Source organism: Stenella coeruleoalba (genome assembly GCF_951394435.1).
Source record: "Stenella coeruleoalba genome assembly, chromosome: X".
In the NCBI taxonomy this organism is placed as follows: domain Eukaryota; kingdom Metazoa; phylum Chordata; class Mammalia; order Artiodactyla; family Delphinidae; genus Stenella; species Stenella coeruleoalba.
The window spans coordinates 59,902,466-59,926,741 of record NC_137152.1 but is presented as its reverse complement, the minus strand read 5'-3'; the positions used below and the strand labels follow the sequence as shown (position 1 = coordinate 59,926,741).

Genomic DNA, 24,276 nt, shown 5'->3' with positions numbered 1-24,276 from the left:
CTCCAGGCTATTGTAAATAGAGCTGCAATGAACATTTTGATACATGACTCTTTTTGAATTATGGTTTTCTCAGGGTATATGCCCAGTAGTGGGATTGCTGGGTCATATGGTAGTTCTATTTGTAGTTTTTTAAGGAACCTCCATACAGTTCTCCATAGTGGCTGTATCAATTTACATTCCCACCAACAGTGCAAGAGTGTTCCCTTTTCTCCACACCCTCTCCAGCATTTGTTTCCAGATATATTTTTTAACATCTTTCTTGGGGTATAATTCCTTTACAATGGTGTGTTAATTTCTGCTTTATAACAAAGTGAATCAGTTATACATATACATATGTTCCCATATCTCTTCCCTCTTGCTTCTCTCTCCCTCCCACCCTCCCTATCCCACCCCACCAGGCGGTCACAAAGCCCCGAGCTGATATCCCTGTGCTATGCGGCTGCTTAACACTAGCTATCTACCTTACGTTTGGTAGTGTATGTATGTCCATGCCTCTCTCTTGCTTTGTCACAGCTCCCCCTCCCCCCTCCCCATATCCTCAAGTCCGTTCTCTAGTAGGTCTGTGTCTTTATTCCTGTCTTACCCCTAGGTTCTTCATGACATTTTTTTTTCTTAAATTCCATATATACGTGTTAGTATACAGTATTTGTTTCTCTATTTCTGACTTACTTCACTTTGTATGACAGACTCTAGGTCTATCCACCTCATTACAAATAGCTCAATTTTGTTTCTTTTTATGGCTGAGTAATATTCCATTGTATATATGTGCCACATCTTCTTTATCCGTTCATCCGATGATGGGCACTTAGGTTGTCTCCATCTCCGGGCTATCATAAATAGAGCTGCAATGAACATTTTGGTACATGACTCTTTTTGAATTACGGTTTTCTCAGGGTATATGCCCAGTAGTGGGATTGCTGGGTCATATGGTAGTTGTATTTGTAGTTTTTTAAGGGACCTCCATACTGTTCTCCATAGTGGCTGTACCAATTCACATTCCCACCAGCAGTGCAGGAGTGTTCCCTTTTCTCCACACCCTCTCCAGCATTTATTGTTTCTAGATTTTTTGATGATGGGCATTCTGACCAGTGTGAGATGATATCTCATTGTACTTTTTTTTTAATTTTTTTTTAACATCTTTATTGGGGCACAATTGCTCTACAATGGTGTGTCAGTCTCTGCTTCACAACAAAGTGAATCAGTCACACATAAACACATGTTCCCATATGTCCTCCCTCTTGCGTCTCCCTCCCTCCCACCCTCCCTATCCCACCCCTCCAGGCTGTCACAAAGCACCGAGCCAATATCCCTGTGCCATGCAGCTGCTTCCCACTAGCTATCTACCTTACTATGTTTGTTAGTATGTATATGCCCATGACTCTCTCTCGCCCTGTCACAGCTCACCCTTCCCCCTCCCCATAACCTCAAGTCCGTTCTCTAGGAGGTCTGCATCTTTATTCCTGCCTTACCCCTAGGTTCTTCATGACATTTTTTTTCTGAAATTCCATATATATGTGTTAGCATATGGTATTTGTCTTTTTCTTTCTGACTTACTTCACTCTGTATGACAGACTCTAGGTCTATCCACCTCATTACAAATAGCTCAATTTCGTTTCTTTTTATGGCTGAGTAATATTCCATTGTATATATGTGCCACATCTTCTTTATCCATTCATCCGATGATGGGCACTTAGGTTGTTTCCATCTCCTGGCTATTGTAAATAGAGCTGAAATGAACATTTTGGTACATGACTCTTTTTGAATTTTGGGTTTCTCAGGGTATATGCCCAGTAGTGGGATTGCTGGGTCATATGGTAGTTCTATTTGTAGCTTTTTAAGGAACCTCCATACTGTTCTCCATAGTGGCTGAACCAATTCACATTCCCACCAGCAGTGCAAGAGTGTTCCCTTTTCTCCACACCCTCTCCAGCATTTATTGTTTCTAGATTTTTTGATGATGGCCATTCTGACTGGTGTGAGATGATATCTCATTGTAGTTTGGATTTGCATTTCTCTAATGATTAATGATGTTGAGCATTGTTTCATGTGTTTGTTGGCAGTCTGTATATCTTCTTTGGAGAAGTGTCTATTTAGGTCTTCTGCCCATTTTTGGATTGGTTTGTTTGTTTTCTTGTTATTGAGGTGCATGAGCTGCTTGTAAATTTTGGAGATTAATCCTTTGTCGGTTGCTTCCTTTGCAAATATTTTCTCCCATTATGAGGGGTGTCTTTTGGTCTTGTTTATGGTTTCCTTTGCAGTGCAAAAGCTTTGAAGTTTCATTAGGTCCCATTTGTTTATTTTTGTTTTTATTTCCATTACTCTAGGAGGTGGGTCAGAAAGGATCTTGCTGTGATTTATGTCATAGAGTGTTCTGCCTATGTTTTCCTCTAAGAGTTTGATAGTTTCTGGCCTTACATTTAGGTCTTTAATCCATTTTGAGCTTATTTTTGTGTGTGGTGTTAGGGAGTGATCTAATCTCATACTTTTACATGTACCTGTCCAGTTTTCCCAGCACCACTTATTGAAGAGGCTGTCCTTTCTCCACTGTACATTCCTGCCACCTTTATCAAAGATAAGGTGTCCATATGTGCATGGGTTTATCTCTGGGCTTTCTATCCTGTTCCATTGATCTATCTTTCTGTTTTTGTGCCAGTACCATACCGTCTTGATAACTGTAGCTTTGTAGTATAGTCTGAAGTCAGGGAGCCTGATTCCTCCAGTTCCTTCTTTCGTTCTCAAGATTGCTTTGGCTATTCGGGGTCTTTTGTGTTTCCATACAAATTGCAAAATTTTTTGTTCTAGTTCTGTGAAAAATGCCAGTGGTAGTTTGATAGGGATTGCATTGAATCTATAGATTGCTTTGGGTAGTAGAGTCATTTTCACAATGTTGATTCTTCCAATCCAAGAACATGGTATATCTCTCCATCTATTTGTAGCATCTTTAATTTCTTTCATCAGTGTCTGATAATTTTCTGCATACAGGTCTTTTGTCTCCTTAGGTAGGTTTATTCCTAGATATTTTATTCTTTTTGTTGCAATGGTAAATGGGAGTGTTTTCTTGATTTTACTTTCAGATTTTTCATCATTAGTATATAGGAATGCCAGAGATTTCTGTGCATTAATTTTGTATCCTGCCACTTTACCAAATTCATTGATTACCTCTAGTAGTTTTCTGGTAGCATCTTTAGGGTTCTCTATGTATAGGATCATGTCATCTGCAAACAGTGACAGCTTTACTTCTTCTTTTCCGATTTGGATTCCTTTTATTTCCTTTTCTTCTCTGATTGCTGTGGCTAAAACTTCCAAAACTATGTTGAATAAGAGTGGTGAGAATGGGCAACCTTGTCTTGTTCCTGATCTTAGTGGAAATGCTTTCAGCTTTTTACCATTGAGGATGATGTTTGCTGTGGGTTTGTCATATATGGCCTTTATTATGTTGAGGAAAGTTCTGTCTGTGCCTACTTTCTGCAGGGTTTTTGTCATAAATGGTGTTGAATTTTGTCGAAAGCTTTCTCTGCATCTATTGAGATGATCATATGGTTTTTCTCCTTCAGTTTGTTAATGTGGTTTATCACATTGATTGATTTGCGTATATTGAAGAATCCTTGCAATCCTGCAATAAACCCCACTTGATCATGGTGTATGATCCTTTTAATGTGCTGTTGGATTCTGTTTGCTAGTATTTTGTTGAGGATTTTTGTATCTATGTTCATCAGTGATATTGGCCTGTAGTTTTCTTTCTTTGTTACCTCCTTGACTGGTTTTGGTATCAAGGTGATGGTGGCCTTGTAGAATGAATTTGGGAGTGTTCCTCCCTCTGCTATGTTTTGGAAGAGTTTGAGAAGGATAGGTGTTAGCGCTTCTCTAAATGTTTGATAGAATTCGCCTGTGAAGCCATCTGGTCCTGGGCTTTTGTTTGTTGGAAGATTTTTAATCACAGTTTCAATTTCCTTGCTTGTGATTGGTCTGTTCATATTTTCTATTTCTTCCTGATTGTGCATTTCTAAGAATTTGTCCATTTCTTCCAGGTTGTCAATTTTATTGGCATAGAGTTGCTTGTAGTAATCTCTCATGATCTTTTGTATTTCTGCAGTGTCAGTTGTTACTTCTTTTTCATTTCTAATTCTATTGTTTGAGTCTTCTCCCTTTTTTTCGTGATGAGTCTGGCTAATGGTTTATCTATTTTGTTTATCTTCTCAAAGAACCAGCTTTTAGTTTTATTGATCTTTGCTATCGTTTCCTTCATTTCTTTTTCATTTATTTCTGATCTGATTTTTATGATTTCTTTCCTTCTGCTAGCTTTGGGGTTTTTTTGTTCTTCTTTCTCTAATTGCTTGAGGTGCAAGGTTAGGTTGTTTATTCGAGATGTTTCCTGTTTCTTAAGGTAGGATTGTATTGCTATAAACTTCCCTCTTAGAACTGCTTTTGCTGCATCCCATAGATTTTGGGTCGTCGTGTCTCCGTTGTCATTTGTTTCTAGGTATTTTTCGATTTCCTCTTTGATTTCTTCAGTGATCACTTCGTTATTAAGTAGTGTATTGTTTAGCCTCCATGTGTTGGTATTTTTTACAGATCTTTTTCTGTGAGTGGTATCTAGTCTCATAGTGTTGTGGTCAGAAAAGATACTTGATACAATTTCAGTTTTCTTAAATTTACCGAGGCTTGTTTTGTGACCCAAGGTATGATCTATCCTGGAGAATGTTCCATGAGCACTTGAGAAAAATGTATATTCTGGTTATTTTGGATGGAATGTCCTATAAATATCTATTAAAACCATCTTGTTTAATGTATCATTTAAAGCTTGTGTTTTCTTATTTATTTTCATTTTGGATGATCTGTCCATTGGTGAAAGTGGGGTGTTAAAGTCCCCTACTATGAATGTGTTAATGTCGATTTCCCCTTTTTTGGCTGTTAGTATTTGCCTTATGTATTGAGGTGCTCCTATGTTGGGTGCATAAATATTTACAATTGTTATATCTTCTTCTTGGATCAATCCCTTGATCATTATGTAATGTCCTTCTTTGTCTCTTCTAATAGTCTTTATTTTAAAGTCTATTTTGTCTGATAGGAGAATTGCTACTTCAGCTTTCTTTTGGTTTCCATTTGCATGGAATATCTTTTTCCATCCCCTTGCTTTCAGTCTGTATGTGTCTGTAGGTCTGAAGTGGGTCTCTTTTAGACAGTGTATATATGGGTCTTGTTTTTGTATCCATTCAACCAATCTGTGTCTTTTGGTGGGAGCATGTAGTCCATTTACATTGAAGGTAATTATCGATATGTATGTTCCTAGTTCCATTTTCTTAATTGTTTTGGGTTCGTTATTGTAGGTCTTTTCCTTCTCTTGTGTTTCTTGCCTAGAGAAGGTCCTTTAGCAGTTGTTGTAAAGCTGGTTTGGTGGTGCTGAACTCTCTCAGCTATTGCTTGTCTGTAAAGGTTTTAATTTCTCCATCAAATCTGAATGAGATCCTTGCTGGGTAGAGTAATCTTGGTTGCAGGTGTTTCTCCTTCATCACTTTAAATATGTCCTGCCACTCCCTTCTGGCTTGCAGAGTTTCTGCTAAAAGATCAGCTGTTAACCTTATGGGGATTCCGTTTTTGTTATTTTTCCCTTGTTGCTTTTAATATGTTTTCTTTGTATTTAATTTTTGACAGTTTGATTAATATGTGTTTTGGCGTATTTCTCCTTGGATTTATCCTGCATGGGACTCTCTGTGCTTCCTGGACTTGATTAACTATTTTCTTTCCCATATTAGGGAAGTGTTCAACTACAATTTCTTCAAATATTTTCTCAGTCCCTTTCTTTTTCTCTTCTTCTTCTGGAACCCCTATAATTCGAATGTTGGTGCGTTTAATGTTGTCCCAGAGGTCTCTGAGAGTGTCCTCAGTTCTTTTCATTCTTTTTTCTTTATTCTGCTCTGCAGTAGTTATTTCCACTATTTTATCTTCCAGGTCACTTATCCGTTCTTCTGCCTCAGTTATTCTGCTATTGATCCCATCTAGAGTATTTTTAATTTCATTTATTGTGGTGTTCATTGTTTTTTGTTTCATCTTTAGTTCTTCTAGGTCCTTGTGAAATGTTTCTTCCGTTTTGTCCATTCTATTTCCAAGATTTGGATCATCTTAACTATTATTATTCTGAATTCTTTTTCAGGTAGAGTGCCTATTTCCTGTTAATTTGTTAGGTCTGTTGGGATTGTATCTTGTTCCTTCATCTGCTGTGTGTTTTTCTGTCTTCTCAGTTTGCTTATCTTACTGTGTTTGGGGTCTCCTTTTTGCAGGCTCTATGTTCGTAGTTCCCCTTGTTTTTGTTTTCTGTCCCCAGTGGCTAAGGTTGGTTCAGTGGGTTGTGTAGGCTTCCTGGTGGAGGCGACTAGTGCCTATTTTGTGGTGGATGAGGCTGGATCTTGTGTTTCTGGTGGGCAGGTCCACGTCTGGTGGTGTGTTTTGGGGTGTCTGTGGACTTATTATGATTTTAGGCAGCCTCTCTGCTAATGGGTGGGTTTGTGTTCCTGTCTTGCTAGGTGTTTGGCATAGGTTGTCCAGCAGTGTATCTTGCTGGTCGTTGAGTGAAGCTGGGTGCTGGTGTTGAGATGGAGATCTCTGGGAGATTTTCGCCATTTGATGTTATGTGTAGCTGGGAGGTCTCTTGTGGACCAGTGTCCTGAAGTTGGCTCTCCCACCTCAGAGGCACAGCACTGACTCCTGGCTGCAGCCCCAAGAGCCTTTCATTCACATGGCTCAGACAGGGAGTTCGAAGTGTATTGGTCATTTAGGTTCCTGAAATGTCCTGTGAGTTGGTGCAGAACATTTATAAAATCTCACAGTAACACAATTTCAGGGACGGAAGGACAGTAAGAAAGTCTCCATCTGTGGATCCAGTCTCTTTTATCCTAGAGTCCCCAAGGACGGGATACTTAGCTGACTTCTTGGGGAGCTTCATCTCTGGGAAAACGCTGCCCGGTTGCCACCTTTGCAGGCAGATGTGAGGGGGAACGTCTCCTCTTCCTCTCATCCCCCTCCCCCACCCCTCGGCTACAGTCTTGGGTGTTTCCTTGCCTCTCTCCCGACCTCTTAGATGGGCAGAGCACAGAGAAGGGACATGAGACCAAAAGTACCCTCTGGAGGGCAAAACACCCCGGGGATACATGCAAGCAGAGAGCGGGAGCACCTCTCGAGAGTGTCCTTTTAAAGAGACATTCTAAAACACTTACAGATGAAATAACAATCTTGCTTGGGTTTGCTTCAAAATCATTTATGGAATCAAAGGAGGTGTAGAACGGGTGCGAGGCTGTCAGTGAAACAGAACTGGCCAGAAGTTGATAATTTTTGAGGTTGAATAATGGGTAACAGGGCTCATTATGCTACTGTCTACTTTTGCTTATGTTTGAAAATTTCAGTAGTGAGTATCAAATAATCCATTTGTTTCTAGTTACAGTTCTAAATAAGGCAAAGGATACCAGCTAATATTTTATCCTGAAGCAGCACATTGTCTACAGTTTAAAATCATGAATCTTTATTGATTGTCATGGAACCATAAACCTGTTTTTACAAGTATTTCATTTATTAAAGTAGTAATGCATAGTGGTTAAGAGCATGGACTCTGGAGCATAAGCCTCTGGGTATAAATCTTAGTGTTGTGATACTTAATAGTTGTATGACCTTGTGTAAGTTATTTAACTTCTCAGTCTCTCTTTTTTTTTTCATATGTAAAATGGCAACACTTGTATCTAGCTTATACGGTTCTTGGGTATACTATGTAATGGATAGATAAGAAAGCAAAAAATATATACAGATACATGTATTCATATGTATTTATATCTATTTAAGTTTTCTTTCAAATAAGAAACTTGAGGTAATTGTTTCCCTTTTGCATTTGGAGGTTATTATATGTTCTTGTCATGCTTTCGAGCCTGAGTTTCTCAAACCAGTGTTTCTGAAAGTTTTTCCCTTTCACAACACATATTTACAGTGTTTTTCAATGGGAGTCTTCTGGAATCTTGGGTGGGACAGTTCTTGTTTGGGACTGTCTTTCACATTGTAGAACATTTATATTTACCTTCCCCTCTGCCTACATTAAATACCAGTCCTAACCAGTCGTTGTGATAACCATAAGTGCCCTTGCACATTTTCACATGTCCTGTAGAAGAATAGAAAAATCCCGTTTGGGGAGCCAAATTTTAATGGTGGTGCCATGGATTAATTTAGAGTGCTACTTTTGTCACATCTCTACCTAAAACGTGTTGAGATGTTCAAGGTGAGAACCGATGAGCTAAATCAGCAACATTATCACAGTGATTCTAAGTCTTGTGGAGGTTTTTGATTTTGGACAACATATAAACCTGTGATCTGTCCTGGTCTTACTGAACCAGAATATTGGATGTATGGTATGGAAGTAGATGTGTCTGTATTTTGCAAAATTTCCCTTAGTAAGACTCATACTCCTCCATTGCTTGAAAGATTTCTTTGTGCTTAACTATAATTGTCTTTCTTGTAGGTGATAGAAATTGAAGATGCTTCACCCACTAAGTGTCCAATAACAACCAAGTTGGTTTTAGACGAAGATGAAGAAACCAAAGAACCTTTAGTGCAGGTTCATAGAAATATGGTTATCAAATTGAAACCCCATCAAGTAGATGGTAAGAAACTATTAGATGATTAAAGCATTTTTAGTTAAATTTTACCAATATTTGGTGTCCCCTGTGTGCCTCACATTCTGCTAAGTACTGGAGTTACTTCTACTGGTGAGCAAAACAAATATGATCCCTGCCCTTATGGAGTGCATAAGCAAATGAAGAAGAACAAAACTGGACAATTGCAAAGAAAATGAGTATTATGAAAGGGGAAGTGTGCCCCTCACAAATGGGTATATATAGCAAGTGAATTTCACCTAATCTGCAGTGGTTGGCTAAGGGCAGCTGTGGGGTAGGGAGAGGTACAGTTAGCTAAAAGCCTTCTTCAGGAAATGCTTTTTCAAGTATGTTTGTTAATAATATCCCTACATTGGTTTTGGAAAGATACCAAATTATCCCTATCCTCTGCTTTGTCAGAGTGGAATCAGTAAGTCAGTTTTGATTGTGTATATGAATGAATTCATAAGGGAAGTTCTATAGTTCCTACTCCTTAGGTAGCAAGCCCCTTTATTGTTCCGTTTTTAATGTTGAATAAAGGGAGAAATGATGAATTATCTCCTGGATTTTTTTTTCCTGATTGACTCAAAAAACCTGAAAGTATATTTGATAGGAATCTATTCTCCCTTTGGATAAAGTTTCTATTTTGGATTATTCATATGTCTCTTTGGACCATCCCAGGGAATGGAGAAGATCTGCTGTGATAGCTTAGAGGAGTGAAAGTTACCCTCTTGTGTGCTTGTGTTCACATTTTTTTCTATTTAACCTTAGTGTGTGTGTGGGGGGGCGTAAAACAAATCTCATTTACATTTAAGAGATTTTTATCTCTCTTTTTAAAAAATTCTATTTCTTAGAAGTTTTGGTTATGTTTTTGATGTGTTTATGATGGAAGATTTATTTTATTTTATCTTATTTTATTTTATATATTTATTTGGTTGTGCCAGGTGTTAGTTGCGGCAGGCGTGCTCCTTAGTTGCGGCTCTTTGGCTCTTTAGTTGTGGCATGCGAACTTTGGTTGTGGCATGCATGCGGGATCTAGTTCCCTGACTAGGGATCGAACTGGGGCCCCATGCATTAGGAGTGTGAGTCGTAACCACTGTGCCACCAGGGAAGTCCCGACGGAAGATTTTTTTTTAACTTGAGCCTTTAAATTGAGCATAACGAAGCTGTCATTTTTAGGTGTTCAGTTTATGTGGGATTGCTGCTGTGAGTCTGTAAAAAAAACAAAGAAATCTCCAGGTTCAGGATGCATTCTCGCCCACTGCATGGGCCTTGGTAAGACTTTACAGGTAAGAACATGAAGGTGTTCTGTTCTTGTGCATTCATTAATTTAAGAATATGTATTCTTTTATGTTCCAGCACAGTTGTAGGAGCTGGAGATACAGCAATGAACAAGAATAACAAGATTTCTCCCTCAAGAAGCTTATATTCTGGTGGGGGAGAGAGATTTTAATCAAATAAAATAAGAAGTATGTACTTTCAGATAATAAATGTTAAGGAAGAATAGAGAGGGAAAGCATCTTTTAGGAAGTGATCTTTGAGCAGAGATCCTAATGAAGTGAAGGTGTAGGGTTACAGGCATAGCCAGTAAAACTGCAAAGAGTCTGAGGTGGAAATGGAGTTCCTTTACAACACTGTTTTTTTTTTGGCCGTGCTGCGTGGTTTTGCGGGATCTTAGTTCCCCAACCACGGATTGAACCTGCGCCCTTGGCAGTGAAAGCACCGAGTCCTAACCACTGGACCGCCAGGGAATTCCCAACTTTTTAACAGTCTGTGATCCTATAGTAATGAGAACATAATATATTTTTCACTATTAAAATACTACATTTCTGAATGCAGGAAGTTGCAGGAAGACTGCAGGAGTTGTAGCAGAGATGTGGAATTAGTTTATATATATATATAAAATTTCAAGCCATAAGACAATTACTATAGATTCAGTGAGTCAGAACACTACATGGAAAAATACTCGGTAACATAATTCTCTTCTAAATGGGCAGTGGTATTTTCTGAAGATCGTAGGGATGTTCTCTGGGGACTAGGGACTTAGTAGCTGCTTTGGTGTGGTTACTTTTTATATTCGTATTATTATTACCGATCATAGAATCATGGAGCTTTAGAGTTGGAAGGATCTTATATATCATCTAGTTGAAGTCCCTTATTGTACCTATCTCTTTCCCTGTTGACCTTTGGTTGGTTGCTTTATTGTTTAAAACAAAAAACAAAACAAAATCCAAAAACCCAACTATTGTAAGTTTGCTCAATTTATTAACTTGTTTTGCAGATATTTAAATGAAGGTGGCAACTTAATTTGTTTTCTTGTAGGTGGTAAGCTTTCTTCATACGGTTCTTTTGTGTGACAAATTGGATTTCAGCACAGCTTTAGTGGTTTGTCCTCTTAATACTGCTTTGAATTGGATGAATGAATTTGAGAAGTGGCAAGAGGGATTAAAAGATGATGAGAAGCTTGAGGTATCATATTTAGAATGTTTTCTATTATCAGAATAACTGCATGAAATTCATATAGTAAAATAAAAAGATTTTTAATTACCAATGATGCATATTTCAGTGGGGATATTTAGTATTCATACATTCCTACCTTAAAAAATCTTTATTTCCTCACAAAAGGTCTCTGAATTAGCAACTGTGAAACGTCCTCAGGAGAGAAGCTACATGCTGCAGAGATGGCAAGAAGATGGTGGTGTTATGATCATAGGCTATGAGATGTACAGAAATCTTGCTCAAGGAAGGAATGTGAAGAGTAGGAAACTTAAAGAAATATTTAACAAAGCTTTGGTCGATCCAGGTAAGATATTAACAGGCACTGAGATAAAGAAACAAGTTGAATGAAAAATATGCTTATATTTAACAAATACTAATTGACCAACTACTGAGTAGCTGGTTTTTGTTTATCTTTCAGGTTTTTGCCTTCTGTTTCTTAGTATAATTTCATTAAGATGATATCACCCTTAATATTGCCAGATGTTCAGAATTCATTTGCTGAGTCTGGAAGTGTTTGAGGTTTTTCAGGGGAGACCTTGTAAATGATTAAAAATTCACCAGGTACCTGTGTCACAATCGCAGATTCTTCTGACTGTCTGAATATTAGATGATTACAAGAGCTCTCTCCATACTCTGAAAACAGTTCTTTACATTTCTTTCCCAACTTTATGTCATTAGAAGAATTGGCTGCATTTTTTCTGTCTTTTAAATAGTCATCACTGTGGAAGGTTAATATTTGCAATGCTGTCATTCCTTCTAACAGTAATCTTCATGATGCAAGATCCAAATATTTGATTCTTACTTGCAACTTGTAAAAGCAGCAAGTTGTACGATCCACAGAACCAATGAATATTTAGTTGTTTGTATTCTATATTTTTTCCTTATCAAACTTTATTTTGTCATATCTAATTACTTTAAGACACTGTTGAGGCTTTAGATGTTTGTTGAGAAAGTCCAATTTTTCACTGCCAAAATAATTTAGAATTATTTAATCCAAGTATTATTTAGAATCCTTGGCTTTGCCCCTTTATAATTTTACTTTTAATTTATTTTTTCAGCTTTATTGAGGCTTAATTGAGAAGTAAAATTGTAACATAATTAAAGTGTACAATGTGATGATTTCATATATGTATACACTGAAAGAATAACCCCCTTTGAGTTACACATCATTACCTCACTTAGTTTTCTTTTTCTTTTTTGTTCAGAACATTTATGCTCTACTCATTTAGCAGATTTCAGTTATAATACATTGTTATCAGTTGCCATGTTATTACGATGTTATTTATACATTAGGTCCTCAGACCTTATAAATCTTATCACTGAAAGTTCGTACACTTTTGCCTCTTTTTTTTAGATAATGATGTAATTAGCATGTACCAAACTAATTGCCATTGTAAGTGTTAAGGCCTAATAATAAGTTTATCATTTTCTCATGATTAAAATAGTCGTCTAGAAGTCCTGTGGTTGTTTTGTTGTCAGAGAGCTATGAGCTAGTGAATAGCATGTTTTTCAGAAGGTTTCCTTGGAACAGTTTAAACAAGTTTCAGATGCTTAATATGGTCATCATGAGGAAATGAATTAAAAAGAAATTAAAGCTCATAACATGAAGAGTAATGTTTGTTATTTCCATGTAAGTCATTTAGTGACATTTAAAATAATTATTTTGGAAAGTTTTGTGTTTTCTTTGTTTACAGAAAAGTTGAATGATAGTAAAGAACACTCCCATTTACCTTGAACCCAAATCCCGCACTGTTCATCTTACATTGCCATGGCAGATTTGTCAAAACTAAGAAATTCGTATATTATTAACTAAACTCCAAACTCTATTTGAATTCTACCAGTTTAATATTACTGTTCACCTTCTGTTCCAGGATCTCATCCAGGGTACCACATTGCATTTAATTGTAATGTCTCCACAGTCTCCTCTGGTCTGTGACAGTTTCTTAGTCTTTCTTTTATTTTCTGTTATCTTGTCAGTCTTGTGGAGTACTGTTAAAGTATCCTGTAGGATGTTCACTAGTATCTGTTGTTTTTCTTGTAATTAGACTGGGATTATAGGTTTTTGAAATAATGTACTAGAGGTGTAGTATCCTTCTCCTCACATTATATCAAGGGTAAATTAGATCCACATGACATCACTAGTGATGTTAATTTTCATCACTTGGTTAAGGTAGTGTTTGCCAGGTTTCTCTGCTGTAGAGTTACTGTTTTCACCTGTGTCTGTTTTTTGCTGGTCACTAAGTCTAGCCCATCCAAGTGGGGGGAGGGCAAAAATTAAGCTCCATCTATTATAGTGGGCTACACTTAAATTTGGAATTTTTCTTTAATTTTTCTTTAAGAAAGATTTGTCACTTCTTACCCATTTATTTAATCAGTCATTTATATCAGGATAGATTAATTATCTATTATTAGTTTATATGTTAGAACTAGCACTGTATTATTTATTTTGTTGCTCAGATTGTTCCAGTTTGTCCACTGGGAGCTCTTTCAGATTGGTTCCTGTATCCCTTTGATGTTTCATCCTTTTGATTTTTTTGAGCACTTCATTACTTTCTGGTAGTATGCTCTAGGATCATGTTAATTTGTCCTTGCCCCGGAGTCCATCATTTCAACAAGGAACCATGCGTGGTTCCTTTCACTGAAAAATGGTGTTTACGAACCAAGATCTGGGCACTGGGTGTGTTTGTTGCTACTGCAGTGTCATTGCTTCTAGGTTCACTCAGCAGACAGAACTAGGTGATAGGTCTACGAATCCAGGTATATACACAAATCTATCTGTGTGTGTGTGTGTGTGTGTGTGTGTGTATAAACATAAACTTGATGTCATAGTGATATATTTGACTCTAATTCAGTATCATAGGGTTCATTTTAGTCTTTTTTTGTTATTCTGTTACTTGTCTTTTTCAACAGTGAGAATCTTGGCTTCAACCATCCACTATCCATTTACTTATTTATTCAACCTCATCTTATATGTAAAGTAGTTTTAGAATTATTAACCTATACCCTCGTGAGAAACAAATTTACCAACTAGAGTACAGTGCTTATGTATGATTGCTTTTGTCTGTAGCTTTATAATTTCCAAGCATCATTTTCTAAAGTTACATAGGTCAGTTCCTTCATTTTATTTGCATACATTAAAGTTTATTCTTTGTAATGTAGAGTTTAATGTTTTTTTTTAAAAATTGAGGTATACTTCATTTACAACATTATGTTAGTTTCAGGTGTTCAGCATAGTGATTCATTATTTTTACAGATTATACTCTATTAAAAATTATTACAAGATAATGGCTATAATTCCCTGTGCTATACGATATATCCTTGTTGCTTATGTGTTCTATACATAGTGGTTTGTATCTTTCAGTCTCATATCCCTATCTTGCCCCTCCCCCCTTCTCTCTCCCCACTGGTAACCACTAGTTTGTTTTCCATATCTGTGAGTCATTTTCTGTTTTGCTATATACATTTGTTTGTTTTGTTTTTTAGATTCCACATGTAAGTGTTATCATACAGTATTTGTCTTTCTCTGTTTGACTTATATCACTAAGCTTAGTATTCTCTAGATCCATTCATATTGCTGCAAAGGGCAGAATTTCATTCTTTTTTATAGCTGAGTAACATTTCTCTGTGTGTGTGTGTGTGTGTGTGTGTGTGTGTGAGAGAGAGAGAGAGAGAGAGAGAGAGAGAGAGAGAGAGAGAGAGAGAGAGAGAGAGAGAGACATTTTCTTTATCCTTTCATCTGTCGACAGTTGGTTTGCTTCCATATCTTGGCTCTTGCAATTAGTGGCACTGTGAACGTTGAGGTGTGTATCTTTTCAAATTATTGTTTTCAGTTTTTCCAGTTATATCCCCAGTAGTGGAATTGCTGGATCATATGGTAGTTCTATTTTTAGTTTTTTGAGGAACCTCCTTACTGTTTTCCACAGTGGCTGTAACAATTTATATTCTCACCAACAGTGCACAAGGGTTCCCTTCTCTCCACATCCTCACCAACACTTGTTATTTCTTGTTTTTTTTATCATAGCCATTCTGATAGGTGGGAGGTGATATCTCATTGTGGTTTTAACTTGCATTTTCCTGATGATTAGTGATGTTGAGGAGCTTTTTATGTACCTGTTGCCCATTTGTATGTCTTCTTTGGAAAAATGTCTCTTCAGATCCTCTGCCCATTTTTAAATTATATATTTTTTTGCAAGCATGTATTTTATATTGCAATATTTGGATGTTCCCAAGACCACTCTCAGGTTCAGTAATTCACTAGGACTCACAGAACTCAGAAAAGCCTTTATACTCATGGTTATGGTTTATTACAGTGAAAGGATACAGATTAGAATCTGCCACAGGAAAAGGCACATAGGACAGGGCCCAGGAGAGTTCCACACCCAGTTTGTTAGTGGAATCGTGCAGGCAGCACTTACTTCTCCCAGAAGTGATGTGTGACAATACACGTGGAGTATTGCCAACCAGGCACACTCATCCGAGCCTTGGTGTCTAGAGTTTGGGCTTGGTCACATAGACATGGTTGACCACCCATGCAGGTGATCTTAGTCTCTAGCTCCTCCAGAAGTTGAGAAGATGCCACATGACCAAAGCTGCTCTCCCTTCACCCCACATCATGTTAGCATAGACTATCTGATGTGTCCCAAGCCATCCAGGTGAACAGAGATATTTTTATCAGGTCAGACATTCCAGGAGTTTAGAGGTTACCTCCCTAGAGGTGGAGGCAAAGGCTAAACTTTTCTTTGGGCCAGATTAATCCTTTACTTTACTACATATATGTATATGTAGATAAAAATCACCCTGTTTGAGGTGGTTGTTTAAATACAAATGGGATCATAATATAGATATTGAAACTCTTCTTTTTGTTTAATAATATAAAGAACATATTTGGCATATCTTTCAAGGTTATTACATAGAAATCTACATCATTAATTTTAGTTCTGTGACATTCCATTATAGCATAGTTTTGTTAACCCCCTTTGCCAATCTTCTAAGTTGTTTCCAATTTTCCACCCTAAACAAACAATACTTCAGAGAATATTTTATGTATCTTGGGGTACTCGTGGAAGTATATCTTAAGGATAAATTCCTAGAAATTGAAATTTGGGTCAAGGGTGCACATATTTTACATTTTAAGAGATACTGTAAAATTGTCTTCCAAAATGTTTGATACTAATTTAGACTTCCACAAAGAGTATATGAGAGTACCTGCTTCACCACACCCTCATGAACACTGAATATTAGGTGGTAGAAATCATTTAAATCACTTGTGTAAGAGGTAATTTACAAAGCAAGATACATATTTTAGTTTTTAGAAAGTCGATTAGTAATTTAAAAATGTCTTACTATTCATGTAGCCCCATCTAAATACTGAATAGCAATTGTGTTATTTGATCAGGCATGCTGAAGCAGTTACTTTTGAAATCATGTAGAAGATGCATTTTCTATAATGCCTAACATATAGAGGATAATTTGACAACTGCTATTGTTTAAATTAATATTTAAGTAATTTGTGTGTATGTTAAGCAGCAAGCAAATTGTGTTTATAGGATACTTTAGCAAAGAATACATATGGTTATTTTCATAAAATAATAATATGTATTTCTTTTGAAAGAGTCACTCTCAGCTATGAGATCTTTTACAGCTTAGAAAGTGTTTTCCCCCCAACCCCAATACCCATGTAACAATCAGTTTAGCGGTCCTTTATCAGTTAAATTTTTCCCCAGCAATGGGTATTAGTTATTAGGAATAAGTCAAATGGGAAATACTACTTGGCCTATTGTGATTTACATATTATTTCTTAAAATGTAACTTTTGAAATTTGTCATTTCATGTATATATAAGTTGCTCTTGGTCTCAGTTGATAGGTTTTTTTTATTTTTTATTTTTTTTTACATCTTTATTGGAGTATAATTGCTTTACAATGGTGTGTTAGCTTCTGCTCCACAACAAAGTGAATCAGCTATACATAAACATATCAGTTGATAGTTTTAACTTGATACATTAGTGCTGAAATGTATCTTTAGATACTGTTTTTCATTTGTAAAAGATATTATTTTTTTCAGATACCCCAGATCTCTTGGGATCTTTTCATCTGTGTGATTATTTCTATTCTTGCCTATTTTTGTACTCTCAGAGAACCTTAAGTACCATCCATAGTAGTACTTTAATACTCTAATAAAATTAATACTAGTGAGAGCCACATTAACCATATACAGATAAAATATAACTTATCAGGATGTTGTTTTATCTTTCCACAAGAGCAGCACTGTAAAATGATTAACTTAACTTAAATGGATTATATTTTTATTTTTATTATATGTTAATTAAATGTTGTTTTTTCTAGGCCCTGACTTTGTTGTCTGTGATGAAGGCCATATTCTAAAAAATGAAGCATCTGCTGTTTCAAAAGCTATGAATTCTATACGATCAAGGAGGAGGATTATTTTAACAGGAACCCCACTTCAAAATAACCTAATTGAGTGTGAGTCAATATCTGTAGTTACGCTATAGAGTATTGGCATTGCCTCAGATATATTTTTGCCACATCGCCATCTGCCTATCTTTAGTTTATTCTAGTATAGTCTCTGACCATGAACTACATAGGTCCATTCTTAGTCTACTGTGAAAGTATACCATTCATTTCAAGTGGAATGGGGTTTTTTTGTGTTTTTTTTTTTTTTTCCTGCGGTACACGGGCCTCTCACTGCTGTGGCCTCTCCTGTTGTGGAGCACAGGCTCTGGACGCGCAGGCTCAGTGGCCATAGCTCACGGGCCCAGCTGCTCCACGGCATGTGGGATCCTCCCGGACCGGGGCACGAACCCGTGTCCCCTGCATTGGCAGGCGGACTCTCAACCACTGCACCACCAGGGAAGCCCATCAAGTGGAATGTTTTATAAATATAAATGGTAAACCACAATCAAGAGGTGTGCCATTATGAGTGTTCAAATACAAATATAAAATTTAAAGTATATGCAAGGTATCAGAAGTCTTAATGATTGCTTAAAAAATACAAATGCATTTGTGACTATTCAGGAGCTATTGTAATAAAATATATCCAGTTTTGGAGGAGGTACTGATAGGAAATTGAAAAGAAATGCTAAGCATGAAAGTTTTAGGAAGGTGGAGATTGGAGGAGAGCTATGTTGAATTGATGTCAGGATACAGTTTGCTGAGGCTGAGGATAGATGATGTGAACCCAGGGAAGTGACTTGTGAATTTCCCTTATTTTCATATGTGTGTGATGACACTAAAGAGGGAACATGAGTTACTCAGCAAATAACAAATTGAAATTTCCCATTGTAATCTGTTCTAATAGCTTTTTGTTATTTTTATGTTATTTATATTCTTTTGGTGTATTTATAGTTACTGTTTTCTGTTTTATTATTCGTAATACTGGTTATTGTCTCACTTTGTCCTTGTTTATATTTATCTATAATATGTATCTATATTTTATCTTTATTTTTGTCTGTTCCAGTTTCCCCCTTTTCTGTTGCCCCATTTATAGACTGTTGCCCTGTTTCACATTGCGGTCCTGTATAGTATAGGGCAACTGATTACTCTGTTAAGGATTTCTGGAACTAAATCAGTTAATACAAAATTTGATATAGTAGTTTATTACCTGATTTTATTATTTTGATTCAGTATCTATGTTTTTTTCACGAGATTCCCTTGCTGACCATAAAATCATGGTTAGAATTATAGAGCAGTTGTTTTATACTCAGTATCTATTAAAAAGACTAGTGAGTTCAAATAAAATGTTCTTTGGTGTTTTCTTAAACATTCATGTCTAGAATTTTGGGATGGGTTTTATTTGAGTTTCTCATCTGATTTAGGTAATCCAGTTCTAAATCATACTGATAACCAGTATTAGTCTACACTCAGTTTGGTGTTCTTTCTTTGTAGCTTAATTGTAATGCTTCCATGGCATGCCTTTTAGACACGAGCATTTTATCAGAGAATTGTTCTCAGTTCTTTTAGCCATTACTGTTGTTAATGAACTAATATCTTCTTTCTTAGATCATTGCATGGTTAACTTTATCAAAGAAAATTTGCTTGGATCCATTAAGGAGTTCAGGAATCGATTTATAAATCCAATCCAAAATGGTCAGTGTGCAGATTCTACCATGGTAGATGTCAGAGTAATGAAAAAACGTGCTCACATTCTCTATGAAATGTTAGCTGGATGTGTTCAGGTACAAGTACATTCCACAGTAATAAAATATTGTTACTTTGGTATATTGCAATCTCAAAATGTTTTCTGAATTCAAACTTTGTGTTTTCTTTCTCCTTTCAGCATGTATCAATAGTTTTATAGTTAAATCTCTTTGCAGTCTCTTCCAAAGTTTATGCAGCATTGAACTTTAAAAAAATTGCCTTGAGAGGTTTAGAACATAATTGATTAATTCATTTGCTGGGTGTATAACTTCATGTGTTAATATGTTCATGTTTAGATTTTCTCATCCTTAAGATAGGGAGCATGTAAAAGGAACACAGCTATTATGATTAAGAAATTTCTGTGCTCACCTAATTCTATAGTATAGTATTCCAAGCCTCATTTGTTTGAAATGGTTTTAGGAAAGGCAATTATGAATTATGAGTGAAGCCATATTAATGTAATCCTGAAGAAACAGTTTTATTAATTCCAAGTACATACAGTAACCTTAATGGGCTAATAGTGTTGTTTACACATGGATCTTCAGTAAACCTTTGTTAAAATGAGTAGATAAGTATGTAGAGACTGACCAGTTGGTCAGTCTGCATTTTATCTTAGTTCTGTATTTTTCTTAAGACACTAGATATTAATGGTAGCAAAAAAGATGTAACAGATGAGACAGGCTATCATTTTGACTGAATATACTACCATTACGTAAGGTGAAATCATCCTGTTTGTTCAGGTTAGCCAGAGGTACTAGCAGGTACTGTATTTCTGTATTACTGCTGCTACTTAGGCAGCGTTTTTCTTGTTTAGGTAGTCATTTGTATCTAGCACATTAGTGTTCTTCTTTCCTGTTCCTATGTTAAATGGTTTCAAGAGTGCCTATACTTGGCTTGTTTTCTCAGTTGGGCAAACATTCCCCCTGACATTATGTGTTATCCTCTGGCATGTTGGCACATCTTACCCAAAGGATAACCCAGACTGCATCAAACTTTGATTCAACGGTTTTACTGTATGATTAAAGCAAGTCTTTTTGCTAGCACTACCTACTATATCCCCTCCCCACCTTTTTTTCTTTTCTTTTTTTCTATATAGAGGAGACCATTTGAAAACCTAAATTGCTCACTTGGTAATATGGCCACTTCAATTTAAAACCTGCCTGGTGTGTTGCAGTATCTTTTTACCAGTGCGTCATATTGTATAGTCACATGAAATACATTAACTACAATTATATGGGATCATTGTGTGATTAAAGAGGGTAAATATGTTTAAGTAAATGTTTTCTTATATGTCTGGTACCTATTTATTTATGTACATTTTTTTAGTTGCAAGCAATGATAATTCTTAGAACAGTTAGTTACTGTCATATATTTAACTAATTTTCATTCTCTTTTTATTAATTGCAGAGGAAAGATTATACAGCATTAACAAAGTTCTTGCCTCCAAAACATGAATACGTGTTAGCTGTGAGAATGACTCCTATTCAGTGCAAACTCTATCAGTACTACTTAGATCACTTGACAGGTAACAAATACACTTAGCTTATTGTTTTCTCTCTTAAAGCATTCTTTTTCTGAAGAATGCTGTCTTGATAATTTCACCATGTCAGTTGTTCTTTTGCAATTTTGCATTTGCATAAAATGGGTATGTTTATATTGTAAAAGCACAAAATATTTCTAATTAAAAAAACTAATATCCAAGATAAATAAAATTCCGGTGTATTATTAAAAAATATCCAACCACATTAATAATAAAAAACCTGTAAATCAAATTTATGAAATCATTTCTTAGGTATCAAATTGACAAAGTTTGAAGGGAAAAAAAGGCAAAATACAAAGCAGCGCACACATTATGTCCCAATGTTACAGTAAAAATATGCACAAATGCCTAAAATAACACAAAAATGTTAATAATAGGTTATTTTCTGGGTGATGACATTATGCAGAACTTTATTTTGTACTATTTTCTATGTGCTTTTTAAAAATACAATGAACAGATATTGTTTCATCATCAGTAAACTCGTGTGTTTGTGTGTGTCTGTGTGCCCAAGGTTGTCACTGTTCACAGAGCAAAACTTTAGTTTCTGTTTGGTCTGGAGTGATTTTTTTTTACTTGTTAGTCACTTTATTCTGGTACCTTTCCTCAGGTGATGTGCCAGATTTATTTAGGAGCTACAGGTTAGAAGGCACCCTTCAGCCATTGTGGATACAATAGTTGATCAAAAAATAATGGAGGGTGGAGGTGTATACACACATATTAGAATGATACTTCCTATCCTATCAATAGTTAAAGTAATACTCTTTGTGACAGCAGTGCATTTTAGAAAGTAGAATAATGATGATAGTCCTCAACAGTTGTTCTGCTTTGGGGAAAAGAGGATTTGAATGTTTGTATTTTATAGAAATGTTGTTTTGCTGTATTATAAAAACAATTTTCTGACTGACTTTTGGAAGGAGATCATTTCCAGCAAGGCATACAGTTTCATTTGTATAGTAATCATAAGCTATTAGATGTATTGTATCAGTACCATTCTGTTTTGAATGACAAAAATTGCAGACATGATTAAGTAACCAAATGTAGAAATTCCAATGAGAGAGAGAAAGAGAGGGATTATCAGACCTATCTTTCATTAATCTCTGAGTAATAAAGGGTACTAAATTTGGTCATTTAATATTTTCTCCATTTGAAATTTTGTTTTATTGTGAGGAATGTACTAGATGTTTTCAATTATTAAAGAATCAGTTGTCTCTAATAACCAACAGCAAAATGTTAATAGCTCATATATAGATATTAAAATGTACTCTTTTTGAGAGCAATGCAGTATTTAAGAATTAAAGGGACCTCATTCTTTGTGACTTCACTTGATAGGAGTATATATCTAAAGTACTAATTGCCAACGCTTCTAAACTCAGAAAGGTATAATTGCTAAATTATTATCTGATGCCATGAATCTTTCAGTCATGAGAATGTCTTGGGTTTTCCCCCTGCTAAATGTGATGTTTTATTTTCCTTAAAGTTAACCTGAGTTAATAGCCATAAAAGGCTAAATGGATTATATTAAAGGTTACTTTATCTTGATTCTCACTACAAACCATCAAAGTGTTTCTCCCAAAATGTCATTCACCTATCTCACTTGCATTTAAAATGTTTGGTATTTTTTCTGTTACATATTCCAGAAATTCTTTTGTTTCTATATATGACTCTTTTTATATTTGACTTGGCTTTTAAAAGTTCACATAAATTTTGCTTTTGATACTAGCAACAATTTGATGTTAATTTTAGTAGTGATAATTTATAATATATTTAATGTTTACAGAATTAAAGTCATGAGAGGCTAAATTTAATGAATTTCAAGAAAATTAACATCCTCTTAATTTTCCTTTGTTCTCTAAAAAGTACAATCCTGCAGTCTTCCTTTTTACCATCAAGTGTCAGAAGTTTATATTTACATGTAAGCCTCTGCCTTCGGTAAACAACTTTAGGTTTTACAAGTGTGAATACTTAGTTTTCAAACAGCCTGATTTTAAGCTTAAATCAGTATTAAAATCCATACACTGTCTTAAGGAATGCAAAAATGGAGCACATAAAAAGACAGTCCACAAATTGGAAGAAAATATTTGTAAGTCACTTTCCTAAAAGGGGGATAATATCCAGAATATATAAAGAACTCTTACAACCTAACAACAACAACGAAAAACCAAACAAGCCAATTCAAAAATGGGCAAAGTTTTCAATAGACATTTCTCCAAAAAAGATATACAAATGACTGATAAGCACATTAAAAGATGCTCTACATCATCATTAGTTATTCAGGAAATGTAAATTGAAACCAAGAGATACCACTTCACACCCAATAGGATGACTATCAGATAAAGAAAGATAATAAGTGTTGGCAATGATAAGGAAAAACTAGAACCCTGGTGCATTGCTGCTAGGAATATAAAATGGTACAGCTCCTGTGGAGAAAGTAGTGTGGCAGTTCCTCAAAGAGTTAAACAGAGAGTTACCATATGATCCAGCAATTCCACTTCTAGGTAGAATTCCACTTTCAAAATAATTGAAAGCAAGAACTCTAATAGATACTTACCCATTCATGTTTACATAGCATTATTTCATAATAGCCAAAAAGATGGAAGCAATCCAAGTCTTCATCAAGTAATGAATAGATGAACAAAATATGATATATGCAAACAATGGAATATTACAGTCTAGAAAGAAATCCTGACATGAACGGATCCTGAAGACATCATGTTAAATGAAATAAGCCAGACACAAAAGGACGAATCCTGTGTGATTACACTTAGAGGTGACTGGAATAGTCAGATTCATTTAATGGATACAGAGTTTCTGTTTAGGATGATGGAAAAAAGTCTTAGAAATGGAGAGTGCTGATGGTTGCACAACATTTCAGTTATACTTAATGCCACTGAACTGTACTCTTAGAAATAGAGAACAGTAATATCCTTTTGTCTCTAAAAATGAATGGGTCTAAGTGCCACACATTAGAGGTTGAGTCAGTGGTTCTGGAGTAGGGCTCAGGCAGCTGCATTTTTATAAGCCCTCTAGGTGATTTTGATGTACCCTCTGCTTGAGTATCACTGCTCTAACTGATGCTCAGTATGATTGGCCATCAGGGAAATGTAAATCAAAGCCAGAACAAGATACAGGCATACCTCAGCTTCTTAAGTGTTCAAGTGAAAGGAAGACTCGCTTGTCATTATGTATTTACTTGCCCTTTTTTGTGCTTGTATTTCCAAATAAAGCCATTTGGCGTCAAAACATTTTTTTTTAGGATAGAATGATTCAATAATAATTGTCAATTCTCTTTTGTATAGAGAACATTTTTCTGTGGATGTTTATTTGGCTAACTTATTAATATATTCTTTTTAATGTGGTTCCCATTCCTCACAAAGAATAACAACTCTAACACATATCAGTACTGTAGGTAGAGGAGACTTCAGTTTTTCCCCTTTAACATTCTACACTAGCCAGTT

At 35.8% G+C, this 24,276-nt stretch overlaps 1 protein-coding gene across 13 annotated transcripts in view; it reads left to right on the top strand.

Moving 5' to 3' along the window:
- The window catches only part of ATRX (ATRX chromatin remodeler), a 249,450-nt gene that overhangs the window by 137,592 nt on the left and 87,582 nt on the right, over nt 1-24,276 (top strand). For all 13 annotated transcript variants that reach the window (XM_079910006.1, XM_079909999.1, XM_079910009.1 and 10 more), the window contains 7 exons: nt 8,495-8,636; nt 9,807-9,916; nt 10,950-11,096; nt 11,253-11,430; nt 17,470-17,607; nt 19,144-19,319; nt 20,689-20,806. In XM_079910006.1, coding sequence (XP_079766132.1) covers nt 8,495-8,636; nt 9,807-9,916; nt 10,950-11,096; nt 11,253-11,430; nt 17,470-17,607; nt 19,144-19,319; nt 20,689-20,806 — 1,009 coding nt within the window. The remainder of the gene's footprint in view (nt 1-8,494; nt 8,637-9,806; nt 9,917-10,949; nt 11,097-11,252; nt 11,431-17,469; nt 17,608-19,143; nt 19,320-20,688; nt 20,807-24,276) is intronic.